The 18,189-nt window shown below is 44.8% G+C and overlaps 1 protein-coding gene across 1 annotated transcript in view; it reads right to left on the bottom strand.

Annotated features, from left to right (window-relative positions):
• LOC118379800 (BAH and coiled-coil domain-containing protein 1-like) overlaps positions 1 to 18,189 on the bottom strand; it is a 129,041-nt gene that overhangs the window by 62,418 nt on the left and 48,434 nt on the right. The window contains exons 4-7 of the mRNA XM_052471968.1: positions 11,079 to 11,195; positions 2,317 to 4,398; positions 1,808 to 2,104; positions 1,536 to 1,658 (exon numbers count right to left, since the gene is read on the bottom strand). Of these exons, the coding sequence (XP_052327928.1) occupies positions 1,536 to 1,658; positions 1,808 to 2,104; positions 2,317 to 4,398; positions 11,079 to 11,195 (2,619 nt within the window). The remainder of the gene's footprint in view (positions 1 to 1,535; positions 1,659 to 1,807; positions 2,105 to 2,316; positions 4,399 to 11,078; positions 11,196 to 18,189) is intronic.

Below are 18,189 nucleotides of genomic sequence, written 5' to 3'. Positions count from 1 at the left end.
CATCTGACTAGGCCATACCTCACACACACCACTATCATCTGACTAGGCCATACCTCACACACACGCCACTATCATCTGACTAGGCCATACCTCACACACACACGCCACTATCATCTGACTAGGCCATACCTCACACACGCCACTATCATCTGACTAGGCCACCTCACACACCACTATCATCTGACTAGGCCATACCTCACACACACACGCCACTATCATCTGACTAGGCCATACCTCACACACGCCACTATCATCTGACACACACACGCCACTATCATCTGACTAGGCCATACCTCACCACACACGCCACTATCATCTGACTAGGCCATACCTCACACACACACACCACTATCATCTGACTAGGCCATACCTCACACACACACACCACTATCATCTGACTAGGCCATACCTCACACACACACACCACTATCATCTGACTAGGCCATACCTCACACACACACACGCCACTATCATCTGACTAGGCCATACCTCACACACACACACCACTATCATCTGACTAGGCCATACCTCACACACACACGCCACTATCATCTGACTAGGCCATACCTCACACACACACACCACTATCATCTGACTAGGCCATACCTCACACACACCACTATCATCTGACTAGGCCATACCTCACACACACACGCCACTATCATCTGACTAGGCCATACCACACACTACACTGACTAGGCCATACACACACACCACTATCATCTGACTAGGCCATACCTCACACACACACACTATCATCTGACTAGGCCATACCTCACACACACACGCCACTATCATCTGACTAGGCCATACCTCACACACACCACTATCATCTGACTAGGCCATACCTCACACACACCACTACACTAGGCCACTATCATCTGACTAGGCCATACCTCACACACACCACTATCATCTGACTAGGCCATACCTCACACACACACGCCACTATCATCTGACTAGGCCATACCTCACACACATCTGACTAGGCCACTCACACACACCACTCATCTGACTAGGCCATACCTCACACACACCACTATCATCTGACTAGGCCATACCTCACACACGCCACTATCATCTGACTAGGCCATACCTCACACACACCACTATCATCTGACTAGGCCATACCTCACACACACCACTATCATCTGACTAGGCCATACCTCACACACGCCACTATCATCTGACTAGGCCATACCTCACACACGCCACTATCATCTGACTAGGCCATACCTCACACACACCGCAAAATTCCACCACATAGGAACACACACTCATCCCACACACTCACACACTGCATCTCTCTGTCTGTAGCTGAACCATGAGAAGAAGTCCCATCTCTCTCCCTGTGTTTTTGTATCATTAGCTAATCATAGTAAAATGGTTGACTAAGTCTCTGTTTTTCATGGCTCTGATAATGGGTAATCTGATAATTATGCAAACCATTCTAATGGAGGTTCATCTTCAGCGCTGGCTAACTGGCTGAGTGTGTGTGTGTGTACAGGGCCTGCATGTGTGTTTGTGTGTCTTACCCAGGTGGTGGTGTGCAGGCTCAGAGGGCAGGACCACCAGGGAGCCAGAGGGGTCCTGGGACAGAGGCAGGCCAGGGCCGAACCCTGGGCCCAAACTCTGGTGCAGCGCAGCATGGCTCAGACCTGAGAGACAGAAAACACAAGATTAGAACATGAACTTTGGGTTTGTTTCTGCATGTTATTTCCACACTTTCTGATCCACGTGTAAAGACAGTTGCACAACATTGCGAGCGTTTGTCATGGTCTGTGGGGAAACTGCATGGTCAGCTCACCATATGAATGGCCCATCCAGAGGGAGTGACTTCCAGTCCGCTGCATCCAATGGTGGTGGGAGTGAGCAGGAGGGTCTCCACCTAATTGGCTGGCCCCGCCAGGCACCAGAAGGTGAGAGGTCAGGTCACCATGGCAACTGCTGGATGGGTGGATCCTGGCAAACTCCACTCTCTCCTGGCTTTCCCTGATGAGGAGTTCTCTGTCTCGGTCAAGGTGATGAAGGCTGAGCTGCTCCTCAGTCATCCTCTTCCTCTCTTCTGCCTCCCAGCCCAGCGGGTACACAGACCGAGACACACCTGGCAACATACAAAGAGAGGGTTTAGAAAGCAGATATGGCAACCTTAAAACAAAGCTAACCTAGCAATGTCAAAATTCATAATTCATAATCCATAAGTAATGCCAGACTTCTAACACAATGCAGCTGTAGAAAAATTTGCAAAACCATTAAAAAAATGTTTCAGATAGTGAAGTTAATATAAATACAGAGACATACAGATCCAGCTCTCACCTTTCACACTGGGCAGTGCCCTGCCCTGTCGGTTGTGTCCTGGGGGGGTGTCTGATGGGTGTTGGGGGGGCTCTCTCTGCCGGGCGACCGCCACAGCTATACCCACAGGGGGCTGTCGTACCTCCCCCTCCCCGTGTGTCTCCCCCGCCTCCCTTCTACCTCTCCCCCCTCCATCCATCCTCTCCCCCTCGCTGGTGGACCCTCTCCTGGGTGGTAGGGGCTGTTTGGGGGGCTCCTGAGGGGTGCTGGATCTACCCCCCTTCTCGCCCCCCGGCTTCAGGCAGCCCAGCCCCCCGAAGAGACTCCTCTGGGAGAGCAGCAAAGGCTGCTGGGAACTGTAGTTCATCAGGTTCTTCATGGCGCTGCTCTCTCCTTCTGGGTGGGGGGAGGAGTGGGAGGAGGGATGAGGTGCTGTCTTACAGTGCTGTTGATCGTGGTGGTTTTGAGTCTTGTTATCTGGGTAGGACTCTGTGTATGGGGAGATCCTCCTCTCGTCTTCTTGGGGACCCCTCGGTATCCCCCAGGGGTGCAGCGTGGGGGGAGTTTGACCCCTGTACCCCATGACAACACCCTCACTCTTCTGATTCTGCTTCCCCCCCTCTCTCCCCCTCTCAGTCCCTGATCCATCAGAACCCGACCCGCTTCCATGACTACTGTGCCGCTGGTGCAGTATCCTAGCAACCTTCTGTCCCTCTCTCTGAGCACCTCCACTCCCCCCCAACCCCCCCTTTCCATCAGGAGGACCTGAGTGTGAACAGTCCCGGAAGGGCGGGGTGCTGGCGTTGGGCCCAGTCTTGGTGGCTTGGTGCCCAGGCCTGGGGTGAGCACTCTGGGCTTCCAGAGGCAGGGAGGCCCGGTAGACCTCCAGGTCTCCCCTGGAGGAAGAAGCCTCTAGGCTGCAAGAGTGAGGCCCAGACTGGCGGTTAGGGTTATGTGGCTGAGGCTGGGAGTTGGGCTGGGTGTTCTGGCTGTGGTGTTGGTTGTAGTTGTGGTTCTGGTTCTGGTTCCAGTCCGGGGGCTTGTCTGCCTTGCAGTAGCCCAGCTGCTGTTGTGGCTGCTGCGTCTGGGACGGCGGCTTCCTCTGGCAGCTACTAGACTGAGGACGATCAGGACGAGGATGAAGAGAAGGAAGACTTTCACTAGATCCTCCTCCTTTTCCACCCTTATCTCCTCCTCCTCCTCCTCCTCCTCCTCCTCCTCCTCCTCCTCCTCCAGCACCATGGCAGTCAGGGGACCCCATGTCCCCTAAAGGCCCGACTGAGGGGATGTACGTTGGGCCAGAGACTTTTACCTCCCTCCCGGATACTCCGTCTTTAGGATGGGTGAGGGTGAGTGGAGCGGGGGCAGGGGGGCAGTAGAACTCAGGGTGAGGGTGATGGGGGTGATGAGGGTGGTGCAGCCAGCCCCCTCCCACAGCAGGGCCCATGTGTAGGGGTGGCGGAGGGGGCGGGGGCATGGAGTAGGAAGCCATGGCATGGGGGTTGTGGGGTCCCATCATGGCTGCTCGACGCAGACAGTCTGACGAGGAGGAGGGGAGAGTTTCGCTTATCCTCATCTCCCCGCTCACCCCCCCTTCCTTGGAGCATCGCCTCGTCCCCCCACTACCACTCCCCTGGGGTCTGCTACCCCCTCCACTCCCACAGCTGTTCAGGGACCCGTCCTTGGACACAGAGTCTCCATTGGATAGTTTGCTAAGTTGAGCACAGTTGTGTTTGGAGCCCTGGTTTGCGGGGTCATCCCTGTATTCTGTGGGCAGGTTGGGGGTTTTGTGTCTGTGGTCCTCCTCACCCATGTGAGTGGGGAGGGAGTGGGGTTGAGAGAACGGATGACGCGGATGTTGATGGTGTTGATGATGATGTCTCTCTTTGCTGATGGATCTCTCTTTCGACACACTCTTTTCCACCATCCCCAGTTCCTTGGAGCTCTTTTGGAGACCCCCTCCACCTCCTCCTCCCCCAGAGTCTGTTTCTCTGCTGCAGGACCCCAGAGGATGTCCGGGGGCAGTCCTAGACAGTGGTGGAAGGCCGTGATTGGTTGAGAGAAGAGGGGACTGGGACGGCAGGCTTCGCAAGTAGAAATGATCTGAAAATAAATGACATAGTTTAAATATTATTAATGCGATAAAATGCAAATTAATTAATTAAAAATCATACAATGTGATTTTCTAGATTTTTGTTTTAGATTCCGTCTCTCACAGTTGAAGTGTACCTATGACCAAAATTACAGACCTCTACATGCTTTGTAAGTCGGAAAACCTGCAAAATTGGCAGTGTATGAAATACTTGTTCTACCAACTGTATATATTTGGAAAATTAAATAATATTTTTTTTAAAGGAAAAATCTCTGTCTCTCAATTCAATTCAAGGGGCTTTATTGACATTGGAAACATATGTTTACACTGCCAAAGCAAGTGGAATAGACCAACGAAATGTAAAAAGTACATATTACACTAACAAGTTCCAAAATAATAGACATTTCAAATGTTAAAGTACAAAAGGGAAAATAAATAAAAATAAGTAAAGGTTTGTATTCACAATGGTGTTTGTTCTTCACTGGTTTCCCTTTTCTTGTGGCAACATGTCACATATATTGCTAATGGGATTGCACACTAGATAAGGGATTTTATCCAAATTGAGTTTGTTTTCGAATTCTTTGTGGATCTGTGTAACCTGAGGGAACTAGGTGTCTCTATTATGGTCATACTTTTGGCAGGAGTTTAGGAAGTGCAGCTCAGTTTCCATTTCATTTTGTGGGCGGTGTGCACATAACATGTCTGCCTACAATTTCCTTTCTCAATAGCAAGACTTTGCTCACTGAGACTGTTATATAGTCAAACGCTTTCCTTTAAGTTTGGGTCAGTCACAGTGTTCAGGTATTCTGCCACTGTGTACTCTCTGTTTAGGGCCAAATATCATTCTAGTATGCTCCGTTTTTTTGTTAAATCTTTCCAATGTGTCAAGTAATTATCTTTTTGTATTCTGATGATTTGGTTGGGTTTAATTGTGCTACTGTCCTGGGGCTCTGTGTGGTCTGTTTGTGTTTGTGACCAGCTTGCTTAGGGGACTCTTCTCTAGGTTAATCTCTCTGTAGGTGATGGCTTTGTTATGGAAGGTTTGGGAATCGCTTCCTTTTAGGTGGTTGTAGAATTTAAGGGCTCACTTATGGATTTTGATCATTAGCGGGTATCAGCCTAATTCTGCTCTGCATGCATTATTTGATGTTTTACATTGTACACAGATTTTTAAAAAATAATAATAATAATAATCTGCATGCATAGTCTCAATTTGGTGTTTGTCCCATTTTGTGAATACTTGATTGGTGAGCAGAGCCCAAACCGTAAAGGGCAATGGGTTCTATAACTGATTCAAGTATTTTTTGCCAGATCCTAATTGGTATGTCAAATGTTATGTTCCTTTTGATGACATAGAATGCCCTTCTTGCCTTGTCTCTCAGATCGTTCACAGCTTTGTGGAAGTTACCTGTGGCGCTGTTTAGGCCAAGGTATGTATAGTTTTTTTGTGTGCTCTAGGGCAATGGCGTCTAGGTGGAATTTGTATTTGTGTTCCTGGCAATTGGACATTTTTTGGTACACCATAATTTTTGTCTTACTAAGATTTACTGTCAGGAACCAGATCTGACAGAATCTGTGCAGAAGATCTAGGTGCTGCTGAACTCCTTGGTTGGGGACAGAAGCACCAGATCATAGTCAAACTGTAGACATTTGACGCTGTCGTTCAGTAATTTGGTAAAAAGTCCATTTGACATTTGCTCAGTACATTGTTTTCACTGAGGAAATGTAGAAATCTGCTGTTAATGTTAACGCAGAGAATTTCCCCAAGTTTGCTGTTGACGAATATTCCACGGTAGCTATTGGGGTCAAATTTGTCTCCACTTTTGTGGCTTGGGGTGATCAGTCCTTGGTTCCAAATATTGGGGAAGATGCCAGAGCTAAGTATGATGTTAAAGAGTTTTAGTATAGCCAATTGGAATTTGTGGTCTGTATATTTTATCATTTAATTGAGGATACCATCAACACCACAGTCCTTTATGGGTTGGAGGGTTTGTGTTTTGTCCTGTAGTTCATTCAATGTAATTGGAGAATCCAGTGAGTTATTGTAGTCTTTAATAGTTCATTCTAAGATTTGTATTTGATCATGTATATGTTTTTGCTGACTGTTCTTTGTTATAGAGCCAAAATGATTGGGGAAGTGGTTTATGCATACACCTCCGTTTTGGATAGATAACTCTTCGTGTTGTTAGCTTAGTTTGTTCCAATTTTCCCAGAAGTTGCGTTCATGTTTTATTTATTTATCCTTTATTTAACTAGGCAAGTCAGTTAAGAACAAATTCTTACTTACAATGACGGCCTACAACAGCCAAACACGGACGATGCTGGGCCAATTGTGCGCCGCCCAATGGGACTCCCAATCACAGCTGGTTGTGATACAGCCTGGATTCGAACAAGGGTGTCTGTAGTAAGGCCTCTAGCACTGAGAAGCAGTGCCTTAGACCACTGCACAACTCAGGAGATTCTATTGATTCTTCAATTGTCACACCCTGATCTGGTTCACCTGTCCTTGTGATTGTCTCCACTCCCACCAGGTGTTGCTTATTCTCCACAGTGTATTTATCCCTGTGTTTCCTGTCTCTCTGTGCCAGTTCGTCTTGTATGTTAGTCAAGTCAACCAGTGTGTTTTTCCCGTACTCCTTTTGCTATTCTCTTTTTGATAGTCCTCCTGGTTTTGACCCCTGCCTGACTGGACTACTTTCCCGCCTGCCTGATCATCCTGCCTGCCCTTCGGTACCTTTTGGATGATATCAATTACATTGAGATGATTTCTGATGTGCTGTTCCTTCTTTTACCGTAGTGTATTTCTGTATTGTTTTAGTTATTCACCATAATGAAGGCGTAGACTCAGGTTTTCCGGGTCTCTATGTTTTAGACTCAGGTTTCTCAATTTCCTTCTTAGGTTTTTGCATTCTTCATCATGCCATTTGTCCTTGTTCATTTTCTTTGGTCGTCAGCTTCAAATTTTTATTTGATAGGGAAGCTGTTAAGATTTTCTACTGCCAAGTTTACACCTTCACTATTAGTGTGAAATGTATTGCCCCGGAAGTTGTCTAAAAGGGATTTAATTTCTTGTTGCCTAATAGTTTTTTGGTAGATTTCTACACTACTTTCCTTCCATCAATAGCATTTCTTAATATTATGCAGTTCCTTTGGCTTTGATGCCTCATGATTGAGTATTGCTCTGTTGAAGTAGAATGTGATTTTGCTGTGATCTGATAGGGGTGTCAGTGGTCTGACTGTGAACTCTCTGAGAGACTACGTTGAGGCCAGTTATGAAGTAATCTACAGTTATACTGCCAAGGAATGAGTTGTAGGTGTATGTACCGTAAGAGTCCCCTCAAAGCCTCAAATTGACTACCACACTACTTTCCTTCCATCTATAAGTCGCTCTGGATAAGAGCGTCTGCTAAATGACTTAAATGTAATGTAATGTAATGTAATGTATAGCATGGGTGTCAAACTCTGGCCCGTGGGCCAAATTTGGCCCGCGGGGTAATTATATTTGGCCCGCGAGACAATACCAAATTACTACTAGAGCTGGCCCGCCGGTATTATACAGCGCATTCACCACTAATACTACGAATCCCATAATTCTCTGCTGTTTTTGCGCGCCAATCAGGACAGGACCCAGAAACGCTCTCTCCTCTGTGACAGTAGTCATAGCAACATAGACGCTACAACTGTCAGCGAGCTAACCCTTCCCAAAAATGGCGAAAAGAAAGGCAGAAAACAGGAGCTTTCTGGACAAGTGGGAGGCAGAATATCTGTTTACATATGTAAAAGACAAACCTGTTTGTCTTGTTTGTGGAGTCAACGTGGCTGTAAGTAAGGAGTACAACATTAGACGACACTATGAAACGAAACACCATGACAAATACAAGGACCTGGACATGACTCAAAGGAGCCAGAAAGTAGAGGAGATGAAAATAAGTTTGGTTTCACAACAGAATATGTTTAAAAAAGCCACTTCCCAAAGCGAGGCTGCTGTAAAGGCTAGTTATATAGTGGCAGCAGAGATCGCAAAATCAGCCCGGCCCTTTAATGAGGAGAGTTCATGAAAAAGTGCATGATGAAGGTTTGTGACCTCGTATGACCAGAGAAAAAACAAGCATTTTCAAACGTGAGCCTGAGCAGGAACACAGTAGCTGATCGCACATGTAATCTTGCCACCAATCTGTATGACCAGCTGATGGAAAAGGGAAAAGATTTTGTTGCGTTCTCCCTCGCTGTGGATGAGAGCTGCGACGCATCTGATACTGCTCAGCTGTCAGTCTTCATCCGTGGAGTGGACTCAAATCTGTGTGTTTACGGAGGAGCTATTAGGATTCAAATCAATGGAGGAAAGCCATTTATTTTATCCAAAGGATTCAAATCAATGCATCGGCACAACCACAGGAAAGGAAAAAATCTTTGAGGAGGTTTCCAAATGTGTAACTGAAATAAAGCTGCCGTGGGATAAACTCGTTGGATTAACGACAGATGGTGCGCCAGCGATGTTCGGTAAAAAGAGTGGACTGGTGGGCATGGTTCGGGAGAAGATGCGGGAAGAGAACTGTGCAGGTGAGCTAACTGTTTACCACTGCATCATACATCAGGAAGCACTGTGTGCCAAAGCCCTAAAGATGGAACATGTTATGACCACAGTAACACAGGTAGTTAACTTTATAAGAGCCAAAGGTCTAAATCACTGCCAGTTTAAATCTTTTCTGGAGGAGTGTGGTTCGGAATACGCTGACGTGCCGTATCACACAGAGGTGAGATGGCTAAGCAGAGGAAAAGTACTGAACAGATGTTTCGAGCTGCGTGAGGAAATATGTCAATTCCTGGAAACCAAAGGGAAGGATACAGCAGAGCTCCGGGAGCAAAAGTTCCTGTGTGAGCTGGCCTTTCTCTGTGACATCTCGAGCCATCTCGATGCGCTGAACCTGCACCTTCAGGGGCGGGGGCGCATCATCACAGACATGTACGCTGCAGTGAGGACCTTCAAAACTAAACTGTGCCTGTGGGAGAATCAGATGCTGCAAGGAAACCCTTGCCATTTTCCCAGCTGCCAATCCATAAAAGCGCAGATCTCTACCGCCGTGTTCCCATGCGCACAGTTTGCTGAAAAACTCAGTGTTCTCGCCGCTGAGTTTAGCCGGCAATTTGCCGACTTCGATGCCCAGAAATGCAAGTTTGAACTGCTTAGTAATCCCTTCGCAGTTGATGTGGAAAATGCACCAACCAACATCCAAATGGAGCTGATTGAACTCCAGTGCAACGACACGCTGAGGTCAAAGTATGATGCTGTGGGCGCCGCACAGTTTCCACGGTTCATCCCTGACACAATGCCTCAGCTCCGCACCCAAGCTGCTCAGATGCTCTCCATGTTTGGCAGCACTTATCTATGCGAGCAACTTTTCTCCTCGATGAAGATGACCAAAACAACTCACAGGAGACGTCTGACTGATGAACATCTTCGCTCGATACTGAGGATTTCTTCAGCTCAGAGCTTGAGCCCAGACATTGATGAACTAGCATCCAAGAAGAGATGCCAGGTATCTGGCTTGGGCACATCAGATTAGACCAGTGTGCAATAATTAACGTTTTCTTTATGCACTTTTTCTTGCTACAAGGCATGGGCTTGAATGGTTGATTGATTTATTATCATTTTATTTGTAAAATTATTAGCCAGTGGAAAAAGTTTATTTTGGTATTTAAATCAGAAGGCTGCAAATAGAAAAGAGGCATACAATTTTTATTTAAATTTTATTTATTTAATAAATTAATGCCATTGATGTGTTTTTTCATTTGAAATTCGATTTTGCATGTCTCCACTATTAAATTATATATTGTATGGTAATAAGCGATGCTTGTTCCATATTCAATGTTAAAGCAAAACTTGTTTGGGTCCATATTAAAAGGTTAATTTGTTCAATGTTGGCCCGTGACTTTGTTCAGGTTTTACATTTTGGCCCACTGGGTATTTGAGTTTGACACCCCTGATCTATAGCATTTCTTAATATTATCCACTCTCTCTCACACACCCATATCTCTCTCTCACACACTCTCTCTCTCACACACTCTCTCTCTCACACACCCATATCTCTCTCTCTCACACACTCTCTCTCTCACACACCCATACCTCTCTCTCACACACTCTCTCTCACACACACCCATACCTCTCTCTCTCAAACACACCTCTCTCTCACACACGCACACCTCTCTCTGTCTCTCTCTCACACACCTCTGTCACACACCTCTCTCTCTCTCAAACACACACGTCTCTCTGTCTCTCTCTCGCACACCTCTCTCTCTCTCACCCACACACACACATCTCTCTGTCTCTCTCTCACACACATAGAAACCCCTCTCTCTCACACACCTATTTCTCTCTCTCGCAGTCTCTCACATACACAACCGGTGTGAAATGGCTAGCTAGTTAGCAGAGTGTGCGCTCTAATAGCATTTCAATTGGTGACGTCACTCGCTCTGAGACCTTGAAGTAGTCGTTTCCCTTGCTGCGGCTTTTGTGGAGCGATGTGTAACGATGCTTCAAGGGTGACTATTGTCTATGTGTGCAGAGGGTCCCTGGTTTGAGCCCAGGTAGGGGCAAGGAGAGGGAGAGAAGCTATACTGTTACACATACACACCTCTCTCTCTCTTAAATACCTCTCTCTCTGACACACCTCTCTCTCTGTCTCACACACACCTTTCTGAGTGTCGTAGAAGCGGTGCTGTCCGTAGAGAATGCTGCTGTTGCTATGGTGATCCAAGGAGCTCATGGGAAGAAATGGGGAAGTCAAACCTCCTGAATACCGGGGATACCCTGAGAGAGAGTGAGGAGGGGGGAGAGAGATATAGGAAGAGCGAGGAGGGAGAGAGACCAAAAGAAAGTGGGATAGATAGAGTTAGAGAGAGGGTGGAAGTGAAACAGGGGAGGGAGGGGGAGAGAGAGATGTTAAATTAAATGTAATTTTGACATTAGGCCTAAATGCCACCAACATGATTATCCCCATCATTTACAGAAGATACAGCGGTGACAACAACAATACCAGAGAGTAACTGACAAGAGATGGGTATTTTTCAGGATGGACTTTGCTTATACAAAACAAGTCTGTTCTTCTCTTCAGGATGCTCAGCCTATAACCCATTTCTTTGGAACGCCGTTAGGGTATTTGTGTGTCAAAAACAATACACGTCAAATAACACTATTTGACGTGTCAAATAAGCTTTTCATTTGACAGGTTAAATCACAAAATTCTATTATAGAATGTTGTGTGTGCTGAATTTGCACGTGCAAGCCAAGCTCCACCACTACGATCACAAGTACTGTCAAAGCTCTACAAAAAATAAAAGTCTGCAAACAAGCACACACCTGCCACAAACGATGTGTTTACAATACCGCGTTGGTAATAAGCCATTATTTGTTCGACTGAATGGGAAAACGTCTGTGTGTGCATTTGAAATAAGATCAAACGGGCAGGATCAAAAATGTAAGCAAATATCTTTGATACATATGTTATTGGCAACTTCTGGGGTAGCTAGCTAGCTAGCTTTAGCTTGGTACCTAGCTAGCACAAATCCAACCAGCCTGAAAACAATGACCAGGAGAAACTTCAGTCATTTTCAATATTCTTAGCAATGATTTAGGAATACATGTGAGTAAGTATTAGTTAGGTAGCCACATGTTGTTAAACTTCAGTTCATGAAAATAACTAGCTGTAAATGATGGGGATAATCATGTTACTTAACCCTGTTGCCCAAAGCTAATGTTATAAGCAGCCAACAAGCTTCCTCTGGCTAGTGAGGCTTGACTGAACTGGGTTATGTGTTGTAAAGCTAGCCACAATAAGGATTAGCCACAACAGTGGAATTGCGGTTGGCCTTCAAAATTAATGTCCCTCTTAGAAACTGACAGAAGATTACAATTGGTGGAATCATGGCATATTTAGACTAGGTAATGTTAAACAACATTGGAGTGTGTAATGTGGAGCAATTAAATTAGGTATTAGTCTACTTGGTGACACCCACAGAACACAACTGTAAAGAGTTTACACAAATATTAGCGTTGTAGCTCTTATCAGGGACTTTGACTGAGGGACATCACCTGACCATTCAACCTATTGTGCATATTGTCAATCAAATTGCACGGTAAAGCTTTACCTAAGGATTGGAGATCAATGAAATTGGATATTAGTCTACTCAGTCCCAAGTGTTTTTTTTCCCAACTTCCTCCTCGGAGTTCCCAGACTCCAAAACATCCACATTGTATTGTTTTTCCTCTGGAAAAGTGTTCAACACACATAGTAGGTTGACTGGTACAAAAAAAATGTGGCTCAAATCAGTGGTTTCAGATTCCTGCCGTAAGAGCTGTTCTCTGGGTATACAGTGCCTTGCAAAAGTATTCATCCCCTTTGGCGTTTTTCCTATTTTGTTGCATTACAACCTGTAATTTAAATTGATTTTTATTTAGATTTAATGTAATGGACATACACAAAATAGTTTGAATTGGTGAAGTGAAATGAAAAAAATTACTTGTTTCAAAAAATTCAAAATAATTCAAAATAGAAAAGTGGTGCGTGCAAATGTATTCACCCTTTGCTATGAATCAAATCAAATCAAAGTTTATTTGTCACGTGCGCCGAAAACAACAGTGAAATGCTTACTTACAGGCTCTGACCAATAGTGAAAAAAAGGTATTAGGTGAACAATAGGTAGGTAAAGAAATAAAACAACAGTAAAAAGACAGGCTATATACAGTAGCGAGGCTATAAAAGTAGTGAGGCTACATACAGACACCGGTTAGTCAGGCTTATTGAGGTAGTATGTACATGTAGATATGGTTAAAGTGACTATGCATATATGATGAACAGAGAGTAGCAGTAGCTAAGAGAGGGGTTGGGGGGGGTGACACAATGCAAATAGTCCGGGTAGCCATTTGATTACCTGTCCAGGAGTCTTATGGCTTGGGGGTAAAAACTGTTTGGAAGCCTTTTTGTCCTAGACTTGGCACTCCAGTACCGCTTGCCATGCGGTAGTAGAGAGAACAGTCTATTACTGGGGTGGCTGGGGTCTTTGACAAATTTTAGTGCCTTCCTCTGACACCACCTGGTATAGAGGTCCTGGATGGCAGAAAGCTTCGCCACGATGATGTACTGGGCCGTACGCACTACCCTCTGAAGTGCCTTGCGGTCGGAGGCTGAGCAATTGCCGTACCAGGCAGTGATCCAACCAGTCAGGATGCTCTCGATGTTGCAGCTGTAGATCCTTTTGAGGATCTCAGGAACCATGCCAAATCTTTTTAGTTTCCTGAGGGGGAATAGGCTTTGTCGTGCCCTCTTCCCGACTGTCTCGGTGTGTTTGGACCATTCTAGTTTGTTGTTGATGTGGACACCAAGGTTCTTGAAGCTCTCAGCCTGCTCCATTACAGAGATGAGAATGGGGTTGTGCTCGGTCCTCCTTGTCCTGTAGTCCACAATCATCTCCTTATCTTGGTTACGTTGAGGGATAGGTTGTTATTCTGGCACCACCCGGCCAGGTCTCTGACCTCCTCCCTATAGGCTGTCTCGTCGTTGTCGGTGATCAGGCCTATCACTGTTGTGTCGTCTGCAAACTTAACGATGGTGTTGGAGTCGTGCCTGGCCATGCAGTCGTGGGTGAACACGGAGTACAGGAGGGGACTGAGCACGCACCCTTGGGGAGCTCCAGTGTTGAGGATCAGTGTGGCAGATGTGTTGCTACCTACCCTCACGACCTGGGGGCGGCCCGTCAGGAAGTCCAGGATCCAGTTGCAGAGGGATGTGTTTAGTCCCAGGATCCATAGCTTAGTGATGAGCTTTGAGGGTACTATGGTGAATTTATTGTTTTACAATAAAAAATATTTTGCATCTTCAAAGTGGTAGACATGTTGTGTAAATCAAATTACACAACCCCCCAAAAAATCTATTTTAATTCCAGGTTGTAAGGCAACAAAATAGGAAAAATGCCAAGGAGGGTGAATACTTTCACAAGCCACTGTAACTGAGTAGACTGATACCCCATGTCATTGATCCACCATAAGGCTTTACAGTGAAATAAGTATGGCCCCAATGCAATTCTGATGTCTAATACATCCAGTGTGAATTCAAAAGATTTTTGTCAAATTAACAAATTATTATATTTTGTTGAATTAATATAACAACATTCCAACCTCGTTTAGCATGCTATTCATTGAATTGTGGCATAATTCCACTATTTGTATTAATTTGCTTCACTGTCAATAACATACTTTTATTTTGCAGGCAAACCGCAAATTCCACTATTGTGGCTAATCCTTATTGTGGCTAGCTTCACATAGGTGGGTCCGACTACCGTTAATCAAATAAGAACTGTCTTATAAATTAGGGGTATTTTAGATGATGACACCTACAGTTGAAGTTGAAGTAGGAAGTTTACATACATTCATTTAAAACTTGTTTTTCAACGATTCCACAAATGTCTTGTTAACAAACTATAGTTTTGGCAAGTCAATAAGGACATCTACTTTGTGCGTGACACAGGTATTTTTTTTCAACAATTGTTAACAGACACATTATTTCACTTATAATTCACTGTATCACAATTCCAGTGGGTCAGAAGTTTACATACACTAAATTGACTGTGCCTTTAAACAGCTTGGAAAATTCCAGAAAATGTCATGGCTTTAGAAGCTTTTGATAAGCTAATCATCATTTGAGTCAATTGGAGGTGTACCTGTGGATATATTTCAAGGCCTACCTTCAAACTCAGTGCCTCTTTGCTTGATGGAAAATTCAACAGAAATCAGCCAAGACATCAGAAAACAATTGTAGACTTCCACAAGTCTGGTTCATCCTTGGGAGCAATTTCCAAATGCCTGAAGGTACCACGTTCATCTGTGCAAACAATAGTACGCAAGTATAAACACCATGGGACCACGCAGCCATCATACCGCTCAGGAAGGAGACACGTTCTGTCTCCTAGAGATGAACGTACTTTGGTGAGAAAAGTGCAAATCAATCCCAGAACAACAGCAGAGGACCTTGTGAAGATGCTGGAGGAAACAGGTACAAAAGTATCTATATTGTAACGACGTTCGTCTGTTGTAAGAAGAGAGTCAGACCGAAATGCAGAGTGTAGGTTACTCATGACTTTAATGAAAGTATCGCGGTACATGAAATAACTGATAAGAAAAACAACAACGAAACGTAGAACTAATTACAGCCTATCTGGTGACTACAACACAGAGACAGGAACAAACACCCACAAAATACAACGCGAACTCAGGCTACCTAAATACGGTTCCCAATCCGAGACAACGAGAATCACCTGACTCCAATTGAGAATCGCTTCAGGCAGCCAAGCCTAACTAGACACACCCCTAATCATACACAATCCTAATTAATACAAACCCCAATACGAAACCCAACATATAAACCCATGTCACACCCTGGCCTACCCAAACATATACCAAAAACACAAAATACAATGACCAAGGCGTGACATATATCCACAGTTAAACGAGTCCTATATCGACATAACCTGAAAGGCCACTCAGCAAGTATGAAGCCACTGCTCCGAAACCACCATAAAAAAAGCCAGACTACGGTTTGCAACTGCACATGTGGACAAAGATTGTACTTTTTGGAGAAATGTCCTCTGGTCTGATGAAACAAAAATATTACTGTTTGGCCATAATGACCATCGTTAATGTTTGGAGGAAAAAGGGGGAAGCTTGCAAGCCGAAGAACACCATCCCAACCGTGAAGCACGGGGGTGGCAGCATCATGTTGTGGGGGTGCTTTGCTGCAGGAGGGACTGGTGCACTTCACAAAATAGATGGCATCATGAGGTTGGAAAATTTTGTGGATATATTGAAGCAACATCTCAAAGACATCAGTCAGGACGTTAAAGCTTGGTTGCAAATGGGTCTTCTAATTGGACAATGACCCCAAGCATAGTTCCATAATTGTGGCAAAATGGCTTAAGGACAACAAAGTCAAGGTATTGGAGTGGCCATCACAAAACTCTGACCTCAACCCTATAGAAAATTTGAAAAAGCTGAAAAGGCGTGTGCGAGCAATGAGGCCTACCAACCTGACTCAGTTACACCAGCTCTGTCAGGAGGAATGGGCCAAAATTCACCCAACTTATTGTGAGAAGCTTGTGGAAGGCTACCCAAAATGTTTGACCCAAGTTAAACAATTTAAAGGCAATGCTACCAAATACTAATTGAGTGTATGTAAACTGGGAATGTGATGAAAGAAATGAAAGCTGAAATAAATAATTCTCTCTACTATTATTCTGAAATTTCAAATTCTTAAAATAAAGTGGTGATCCTAACTGACCTAAGACAGGGAATTCTTACTCGGATTAAATGTCAGGAATTGTGGAAAACTGATTTTAAATGTATTTGGCTAAGGTGTATGCAAACCTCCGACTTCAACTGTAGCTAGATACAAGTAGTTATATGGCTAACTATAGCTACTGATACAGATTATGTTGTTTTGCTATGTTTTTGGGAAAGAACATTGTTTGCATCCATCAGCTAGCTAGATGTTTTAATGACCAGCACTGTCCAGAGCTCCGGGGAAGTGTGTCTGCGCTCGTGTGGCAGCAGCAGGTGCGTGAGACAAAACTTTACCAGCATCATAGCATACGTATCGGTGAATCCTTGTGACATATGAAATATAAGTGACAATGCGTAATACCTACGTAAAAAATATACGAACATGTTAAATGACTATGTGACGTGCAGAGTCATATTCAGGTCCTGATTGATTTGACATGTTTCTTTTTTCACTCGCAAAGATCCAAATGGCGTCCATACATTTCAACCCATCCTTTCACACACACACAGTTCTTCCCAGGGGGTCAGCGGGAGGTAAATGGCCAGTCCACTAAACTCCTTGCCTCCAAGGACATTGAACTGTATCCTGGGATAGTGGAGGCCTCAGCAGGGGGTGAGGGGATTCTTATGTGTAAACCAAACATTCCTGTCACCATGCAGCAGACACAACACACAAACCAGACATACACACACATCAAACACATGCAAACAAGTACACCTACTGTACATACGCACAAACACATGATCTGTGTGTGTGTGTGTGTGTGTGTGTGTGTGTGTGTGTGTGTGTGTGTGTGTGTGTGTGTGTGTGTGTGTGTGTGTGTGTGTGTGTGTGTGTGTGTGTGTGTGTGTGTGTGTGTGTGTGTGTGTGTGTGTGTGTGTGTGTGTGTGTGTGTGTGTGTATATATATGCGTGTATATGTGTGTGTATATGTGTGTGTATATATGCGTGTATATGTGTGTGTGTGTGTGTATATATGCGTGTATATGTGTGTATATGTGTGTATATGTGTGTGTGTATATATGCGTGTATATGTGCCCTCTCACAGTTGGTTTCCCAGCTGGTTAATTGGCAGCAGTTAAACGTTTAATGGTGGTGGCCAAAGTAAACAGCACTCCATAAAACTCATCCTCCACATTCCTCAGATGCACAAAACCACCAACATGCTGGTCCCACTCAGCATATGTGTGTGTGTGTTTTAACAACCATTGAATCTAAATGGCAACAATTACCCAAAAGGCTCCATCAGCCATCTAGAGGCAATCACAAACTAATGGTGATAAACAGAGAGAAGGAGGGAAAGAGAGAGAGACCAAAGCCATCACCTACAGAGAGATGAACCTGGAGAAGAGTCCCCTCAGCAAGCTGGTCCTTTTTCACAAACAGAACCCACAGAGCCCCAGAACAGCAACACAATTAGACCCAACCAAATCATGAGAAAACAAAAAGATAATTACTTGACACATTGGAAAGA

This window comes from Oncorhynchus keta, chromosome 2, assembly GCF_023373465.1.
Source record: "Oncorhynchus keta strain PuntledgeMale-10-30-2019 chromosome 2, Oket_V2, whole genome shotgun sequence".
Taxonomy (NCBI): domain Eukaryota; kingdom Metazoa; phylum Chordata; class Actinopteri; order Salmoniformes; family Salmonidae; genus Oncorhynchus; species Oncorhynchus keta.
Note: the sequence above shows the minus strand (reverse complement) of the source record. Positions and strands in the feature narration are given on the sequence as shown.